This window comes from Amphimedon queenslandica, unplaced genomic scaffold (assembly GCF_000090795.2).
Source record: "Amphimedon queenslandica unplaced genomic scaffold, v1.1 AMPQUscaffold_11246_Cont15311, whole genome shotgun sequence".
Taxonomy (NCBI): Eukaryota; Metazoa; Porifera; class Demospongiae; order Haplosclerida; family Niphatidae; genus Amphimedon; species Amphimedon queenslandica.
In genome coordinates this window covers 1-8849 of record NW_003548511.1, presented here as the reverse complement: position 1 = coordinate 8849, position 8849 = coordinate 1, and the positions used below count along the sequence as shown (strand labels likewise).

General features: G+C 33.5%; 2 protein-coding genes across 6 annotated transcripts; one reads left to right on the top strand and one right to left on the bottom strand.

Annotated features, from left to right (window-relative positions):
* Positions 1-8: 8 nt before the first annotated feature.
* Positions 9-3140, bottom strand: LOC109589497 (uncharacterized; the record flags this gene model as incomplete). Its single annotated transcript, XM_020005570.1, has 8 exons — positions 3094-3140; positions 2939-2987; positions 2812-2874; positions 2411-2624; positions 1382-1524; positions 788-950; positions 278-477; positions 9-102 (listed from the first exon to the last, which is right to left on the bottom strand). Coding segments are annotated over exons 2-8 (904 nt in total), but the record flags the coding sequence as incomplete, so codon positions are not given.
* A 203-nt stretch (positions 3141-3343) lies between these two features.
* On the top strand, positions 3344-7816 carry LOC109589498 (NAD-dependent protein deacetylase sirtuin-2-like). Of its 5 annotated transcripts, none has more exons than XM_020005572.1 (14): positions 3344-3396; positions 3447-3527; positions 3585-3626; positions 4350-4432; positions 4713-4775; positions 4822-4890; positions 4947-5070; positions 5439-5531; positions 5589-5644; positions 5694-5770; positions 5812-5866; positions 5931-5986; positions 6347-6413; positions 6620-7816. In XM_020005572.1, exons 4-14 carry the CDS (start codon positions 4418-4420, stop codon positions 7256-7258), a joined length of 1314 nt encoding a protein of 437 aa, XP_019861131.1. In that variant the 5' UTR covers positions 3344-3396; positions 3447-3527; positions 3585-3626; positions 4350-4417; the 3' UTR covers positions 7259-7816. The 5 variants fall into 5 exon arrangements, with proteins under 5 accessions (XP_019861131.1, XP_019861132.1, XP_019861134.1 ...); XM_020005573.1 differs by having other exon boundaries at positions 3362-3396; positions 3435-3527; XM_020005575.1 differs by lacking the exon at positions 3344-3396 and having other exon boundaries at positions 3428-3527; positions 5812-5860.
* The last annotated feature ends 1033 nt before the right edge of the window (positions 7817-8849 follow it).

Sequence of the window (8849 nt, the reverse complement as noted above, 5' to 3'; positions counted from 1 at the left end):
CAAAGGACAGTACATCAGAAGGGTTGAGTCTATCAGCTCGATAAGGTAGCAACCAGTTGTAGTACTAGCTGGAATATCATCATGAATACTGCCACCTTCCATCTAAAAATAAAATAAAATAAATAAATAAATAAATAAATAATAATAATAATAATAATAATGTACAAGTAAGTAGGTAAAAAAATAAATAAAAAATAGTATAACAAAATTAAAGAATACATCTACAAGTAAAAATAAATGTATAATAAATTCAAAAATAAATAAAACATTCCCTTACATTTTGTCTGATGTCAATAAGGTAGGTGAGTAGGTCTCCATGAGTTGATAGTTCAGTCATGATGTAGTGAGGAGTCTCTGTTGTATTGAACCCAACCAGCTGGAGGACAGGGAGGGAGGAGGAGTCTTTGAAGTTGGACATCATCTTTAGTAATTCCAAATAATCATAAAAATCATCAGTGTCTCTTTTAGTAGCTGAAGCTGAGAGAGAGAGAGAGAGAGAGAGGGAGAGGGAGAAAGAGAGAGAGAAAGTTACTAAATTGTAGTTTATATTACACATTTAAATATTATAGGTACCACATGTTCATGTACATTAATACCGTATAGTGCAAAGTTTTCAGGGCTATGAATTTCGTGGATTTCGCAATTTTTTAAAGATTCACAAAATTACTTCCGCGAAATAGATTTTTTAGGCAAATGTGCGAAATTTACGACCCTAGAAAATTTTGCACTATATATACGGTATAAACAATAATAATCATTATTCATAATAACTAATAATTTTACTTACATTTTAATGAGATTACAGCGACCTCCTTAGTCTCTTTCCCTTTCTTTCCTTTTCCTCCCACAGGAACACTGACCTTGTGTACCGGACCAAACGTACCTATTCCAATTAATGCCCCATTCTCCATGGCCTTTGAATCAAGCTCGGACCAGGCAGCAGAAGCCGTCTAAACAAGTTATTAAAAATAGTTATAAAATATATAATTTATTAAAATACCAAATTTTTAATAATTATAATAATAATTTTAATTTAAATAATTCAAGAGTTTAATTAATAATTTTAAAGTTTATTTATTTTTAATCATCTTTATTTATTTATTATTTTTAAAAACTACGTGTATATTAAAAATAGCTATTAAAATAGTTATTAAAAATAGTTATAAAATAGTTTGTTCGGGAGTACACAAACTATTAATTTATTACAAATAATAAATTAATAATTAATAATAATAATAATAATAATAATAATAATAATAATAATAATAATAATAATTTAATTAATAATTTTAAAGCTTTATTAATTTTATTTATTTTTATTTATCTTCATTTATTTATTATTTTATAAAAAATATAATTTTGTGTGTGTATTATATCATACCAGTGCTGATTTTGACGAATGGGTTCTTTTCCCCAGTCTCTTAGTCTGTACACATGCTACCAGTAGCAATACTGAGGCTATACCAATGGCTAGTACCAGTATCAGGACAATAGCAACCACACCAGACACTGGAATCAACCAATCTATCAGTAAGGAAAGGGAATTGGAAGAACAAATGATAATATAATTATAATACATTATATTATGTATGCAGAGGTTACATGTACATGTATGTACTGTACAAGTATATTTTAGCAAAAAAACTAGTAAAAATCCAATTTTGATCGGAATCAGCTCAAATTTTCTACACAACATAAGTACATGTATACATATCAGATAAAGTTATAAAAATGAATAATTATCTACTTTTCATTTTTGGCAAAATTTGGCCCGTGACCCTGTACTATAGTACAGGGACTTTGGCCCGATTTTGGAGCAACTTTAAAAATTCGTAAAAAATCCAATTTTAATTGGAATCAGCTCAAACTTTCTACACAAAATAAAAACATGCATATGTATTAGATAAAGTTATAAAAATGGAGAATTCTCTACTTTTCATTTTTGGCAAAATTTGGCCCGTGACCCTGTACTATAGTACAGGGACTTTGGCCCAATTTTGGAGCAACTTTAAAAATTCGTAAAAAATCCAATTTTGATCAGAATCAGCTCAAACTTTCTACACAACATAAGTACATGTATATGCATCAGATAAAGTTATAAAAATGGAGAATTCTCTACTTTTCATTTTTGGCAAAATTTGGCCCGTGACCCTGTACTATAGTACAGGGACTTTTACCCAATTTTGGAGCAACTTTAAAAATTCGTAAAAAATCCAATTTTAATTGGAATCAGCTCAAACTTTCTACACAACATAAGTACACGTATATGCATCAGATAAAGTTATAAAAATGGAGAATTCTCTCCTAGCCATTTTTGATCAAATGTCCTGTACTATAGCCCATATAATTTCCCTATACAATCCTTAAGCATATAAAGCATAGTACAACACATTAACACATTAATACTAACCATTATTAGGTCCATCAGCAGCGTTAGGATCAGATATAACAGGTGGACTAACAGAAGGACTTATACTAGCACTACCAGTGCTAGTAGCAGATGGATTAATGAGTACCCTACTGGTACTACTAGCAGCTGCTACACTGAATGATACACCAGGGACAGTGAGGACCACTGGGGTTGTCCAGTTAGAGACACGATAAGCATTGTTCTTAGTAAGGACCTATGATAATAATAATAATAATAATAATAATAATAATAATAATAATAATAATAATAATAATGATAATAATAAACAAAGTCAATAATAATACAGTATATAATCAGTGTGTGTTGAAAAATAAAGCAAAATTAATATTAAATTTTTTTCTAATTTTAAGCAACATTAGTCATAGGTTAAATAACATTACCTGTACATAAAGGGTCCAGTTATCATTGGTAGGTGGCAATCGCTTGTACATAAAATTCTCATCCTAGAATAAGTAATAATAATAATAATAAATAAAATAATAAATAATTAAATAATAATAAATTTACATGGAGAGTAAGGTTCCATTTTTCCATGACCGTAACTTCTGAAGGTAGACTAAAGGAGAAAGAGAGAACAAAATTAATAACTTACAGTAGATACATTATGTCATATTAATTAATTAATTAAGACCACACCTACTAATTAATTAACCAATACTTACAGTAGTACTTGATCTTTGAGAGACGGTGTTGTCGTCCAATAGGAACAATCTGGACCAACCCTCTCACTTAGTCCAATGTGTACCTTATATTTTTACATCAAGAGTGGGGTTCCAATTTCCACTATGATGAACTTCTGAATGTAGACCTCGATTATGAGTAAACTGAGAAGAGCTAGAGAGAGAGAGGCGCCATATTCATGCAGAATTTGCAGAGAATGCCAGAGCCAGAGCTAGAGATCTGCATATGACCACACCCATGTTCTAATCTAATAATAATACCGACGAACAAGGTCATGGCAGAAAGTGAGTTGCTCTTGAATGTTTTACACTAGAACCAGCAGATGATCCTTTAGAACAACCCAAATGTTTGGAGGAAGTTACACTTGACGGAATCGTTACGCATATTAGACAGAAAATATTATTCTCTAACAATCGTAAGTTTCTCAAACTCAAGCACCAATATAAATTATGTGTATATACCATGATAATAGCTAGAAGCATCATTGTGATGACTGGAGCAGGATTATCAACTGGTTAGTATAGTATTGCGATAACAGATATATAAAAACTGGTTATTTACCCGATATTCATTAGTAAAAACAATAGAGACTAAAATAACTATGCTAAGTACAGAAAGGAAATGCTTGAGATGCCTTGCACGTCTAGGTAAATACACTATAGGCAGCAACTTTTGTGGTTACTTTGATCTTATAATCAAAAATAGAACAAATTCTTATTCTTAGATAAAAGATGAAAGTTACTACAGAAAGTTGCTAGCCTAGCAACATGTTGCCTATAGTGTATTTACATGGACATGGGATCTCACAAGCATTTCCTTTCAATGCAGGAGGTTTCGATTCCTATAATTGTTTTCACCCTCAGGTGATGTTTGTAAATTCTATATGTGTTATATATAACACGACGATATTGGAGTCGATATTCGGCCCAAGGGTGATATCAATTCAAAGTATCTGAGGTGGAGGGTGTCAGCCTTGTATCGACCCATATTGGTGTGTTATATATGTTATATTTCATCTATATGCTATATGTCTCAAAATGATGAATTCTTAGTAGTCATGAGCCCATTAAAGTAGAACATGCATGTGGTGTAAAAATTAGTATCAGCCAAAGACCATGATATCCCCCCAGCTGCTTAACTAAATTGGCTGGTTGGACCATGGCTGCTGCAACCATTTTGAACAGGGATCACTCCTATTCTCATTAATCCTGCCACATTACTGAATATTACTTTACAGAGGCAGGTTTTTCTGATTCCTTTACACCTGGTAATAGCAGCTTATGAAAGCACAAATGCCTATCTGACATGTCATTCTTTCAAGTATGTTTTGTACCATTCCTATTGATTACAATTATTTTTATGTCATGCTTTTTATCAGTTTTCTCTCCTTATATAGTGGAAAAATTTTGTGGCCCAAAGTTTTCATAAATTTTTTTCAAAATTCATGAAAATAAAATTTGTGAAAATCAATTGAATGTGTTCAAGATGGCCAAAAAAATATATCATAGATTTTATGACTAAATTTGCAAATTTTTGGGCCACAAAAATTTTCCACTATATGGTATATGTTATGTTTTATCTTTTTATACAAATTGTTTAGTCTAATCCCAGGCCATTTTTTTCTCATTGTCAAGACATGTATTTGGAAATTTCAAAAGTACATGTAAGTATACTATGCATACACTATATCTTTACCAGTGCAATTGTAGCCAACTTTGTGTCATTATTTTATTCGACTTCTGGAAGCCAATGGACTTTTGCTTAGGTGCTACACAGAGGTTAGGGAGAGAAAAAGAGAGATAAAAATCAATACTAGCTACATACATTATATTAGAATATTGATACCCTTGAACGAAGAGCTGGAATAACAGATGAACATCTTGTTAAGGTTCACGGAGCTCTCGACACTGCTCACTGCATCACCTGTGGCAAAGGATATTCATATGAATTTGTGAAGGGTATAAGTTCATACAATCATTGCATGTTTTCTGCAAATTATTCAACTGGACACCTTAGGACCCAATAATACACTAGCTCATGATAATGAACCTGTCCTTATTTCAGAGGTTCATTAATACACATTACTATTGTATTGGGACTGATACTACCTGTCCTCATTATAGAGGCCTCCTTATTTTAGAGTGTCCACAATAGCTACATGTATATTGGTAAATTGGCATACAGCATAAATTTTTGAGGGCACAAAGATTTGCAAAAAATAAATCTGTGACCATTGTATGGTACAAGAGTGTAGACAGTCTAAATTTGCAAAAATTAAATCAACAAAATTAAATACAGCTCTTAATATTTGTCCATTTTTGTATAGCACAAGCTGGTAATATCCCATTCTGCACAAGTTTTGGCTGTGCCTATGAACCTAAAGTGGATAGCGGGACATACAAAGGAATAGTTAAACCTGGTATATATCAATAAAATGATTTGTTATATGCATGCAGCAGTAATGCATTGTATCTAGATGTTGTTTTTGTTGGTGAAGATCCACCTCGAAAATTTACTGTACTTGCCAATGAAGTAAGCAAAATACTATTAGTAAGCATTTTTAGTAATTATGTTTAATTAGGATTTTCAAAATTGCAAATTGTTGATTATAATTGGCACCTCTCTTACTGCAAAACCATTTGCTTCTCTTCCTAGCAAGTAAAGAGAGAGTAGTTGAAATTTTACTTGTATTTTATTAGAGTAAGAGATGATTGTCCACGTTTGGTTATAAATAATAAAAAATTTGAGGTACATGTAAGTGAAGACATGCAAACACATTAATGATGATGACATTACCTTCTAACACTGTCACCCACAGGCTGATCCTCTTAGTAGATTTGGAACGGATTTTAATTTTGGTGTTACAGCATACAGGTTTGTAGCTTACAATGAACTGATATAGGGTGGGACATTTAAGCTGGATAAGATTCTCACTGTTGCTAGATGCAAATGTCTGCCCATATCCATTTTACACAGACATATGCCTTGTTTCAAATCCTTTTCATTTATATAAATTTCACTTCACCTACTGGTCACACCCCTTCAATTTTTATGAACTGTAGGAACCGGAAAGAAGGGACCAGTGTATTATTTTTGTTGATTGCTCTTATATTCAATTTTAATATCTATCAAAATTAATTTTGTACCTGCAGATATACCCCACCTTACTTCATGCATGTGTTTAAAGTGCATGCAGATTTAAGAATAATCCCACATGTATTTTTTTGTTAATAGAGATGTGTTTCTTCGAGCTACATGCAATGAAGGAGTGTTAACAGTAGCTAAAAAAATTGGATTGGGGGTCAGTAGCCTACAAGTGTATAATGCATACATACATCTAGTCTAGTGTGGCCAGACTATCATCCCTCTTTAACTTTTGGATGGCGCTGATAGCCTGGCCACACTAGACTAACATACAACCGATAGTGATCTATACTTGTATCTCTCATCATAACTTTCTAATTACACTCTTATCTTCCTGCTTCCTCTATTATCTTATATTTATAGGAAGATTTGATGGAGTTGTATAAAAGTGAAAGCCGCTCTCTTGGTATGTGGCAGGTAGAAGAAGTGCTAGAAAGTGAAGATCATTATCAGCTAAAAGAGAAGGATTGGGGGTTTCAGATGCAGAGGAAGCATTGGGAGCTACAGGAGAAGAATAGGGAGTATCAGGAGAAGGATAAGGAGCTACAGGAGAAGTATACAGAACTACAGGAGAAGGATAGGGAGCTACAGGAGAAGGATAGGGAGCTACAGGTGAAGGATAGGGAGCATCAGGTGGTACTGCAAGATAGTCAGGAAGCACTACGACAGAAGGATAGGGAGCTACAAGAGAATAAAAAAACATTACAACAAAAGGATATTGTGATACTTCAGAAGGATAGGGAGCTACGTCAGTCTGAAGATGCAGTTCGTAGGTTCAAGCAACAAGCACTTACTGATGATCACTGGGTTATTAATAAAGATGAGGTGACTTTGACAAAGGAGGAGTTAGGAAGAGGAGGATATGCTGTCGTTAAAGTTGGTATTTTTAGAGGTTTAAGAGTAGCTGTCAAGTCACTTCACACTGTCATCATCTCAGATTATAATTTAGCTTACTTTTCCAGGGAAATGAGTATAGCATCACAAGTCGTCATCCTAACCTAGTCCAGTTTATTGGTGCAACTAAAGTGGATAATCCTCTCATCTTGACCGAGCTGATGAGCACTAGTCTTTATAAAAAGCTTCAGGAGACTAAGTTAACCAATCAACAGATTCTGAGTATTGCTCAAGATGTAGCTTTAGGCCTCAACTACCTTCACCTGTTTAAGCCTCAGCCTATTATTCACAGAGATGTGAGCAGTCCTAACGTATTATTAAAGCCTTGCACTGGAGCTGCTGGTTATGAAGCTAAAGTATCAGATTATGGTGCAGCTAAATTGCAACAAGGCACTAGTACTGGTACTGTTATGCCAGGCAATCCAGCATATGCTGCACCAGAAGCTCCTATTCCTGATCAACACAGTCCAGCAATGGATGTCTACAGTTACTCTGTTCTCCTTATGGAAATGAATTTATGTTGTAAACCGGAAATGATGACAGCAGAGAGAGAAGTACAATCTCGTGGTGTCTCCTGGTCTGATATGAAGTCTCTCATACAAAGAGGACTTAATGCTAATCCTAGAGCTCGTCCTACTATGGCTCAAGTAATAGAGTCATTGAAAAGGATGAAGATTTGATTAATTTTTTGTATTTTTGATATTCTAATTATTACTGCTGCCTTTTAGTTAGTTTTCTATTATTTTAAGCTTAGTATGATGTTTATTTTTTTATTTGTTTTTCTTCATGTAATGTTGTATAGTTCTGAAGCTGATGCAAAGGGGAAAGATATATAAGGAGGGGAAAGACACATAGGGAGGGTAAAAAAACTACTGACCAAGTTTGTTTTTGAAAAAAAAAATTAATCACAAATCAAACACTATTTAGTAGTATCACAGACTTTCAATCAATTATTTAATATTAAGTTATACATCAAATGCTTTGAGGCAAGAGCCGCACATATAGTCTTTTTACTGGCAGTATTTCTATAACTGCATGCATCCAGTGGTCAGCTGATAATCAAATTTGAGGCAAATAAATCCTTCAGTGAGAGGAGGTGAGGACAAGGTGAATATCAATTCAGTGTGTAATGAGATATACTGGAAGAGAAGTCAATTAAGAGTCAAAAGACAGCAAAACAGTGGTACAGTACCAATCATTAATTTTGTATCCAATCCTCTCTTGAGTCTGGTTCTTGAAAATTGAGCTTAAATTTGAGATTTGCATGCTTGTACATGTATCTACATATTCCAATGCCCTTTCTTTCTCTTTGTTCCATAATACCTTTATTCTTTATTATAGTATGATTTAGCAGATGATGATGAAGCCAGTCCACTGGAGGCAGTTAAAGCTACTACTTCGAGAGTTAATAACAACATGCTGGCCAGTTGGGAAGGAAACCCTGCAATGGATTGCATGTTACTAAAATTTTTAATTTTTTACTACTTTACATTGTCTTTCTTCTTTTCTACAGGCACTCCTCCAACTCCCTAACTTAACAATGATATATCTACATGGTAATAACATTAAAAGACTTAAAGAGGTGGATAAACTTATAGCACTAACAAGACTTAAATCTCTAAGTCTTCTTGGGAACCCGATAGAATCAGTTTCCGGCTACAGGCAGTACATTGTGACTCACATACCACAGCTGCAGACT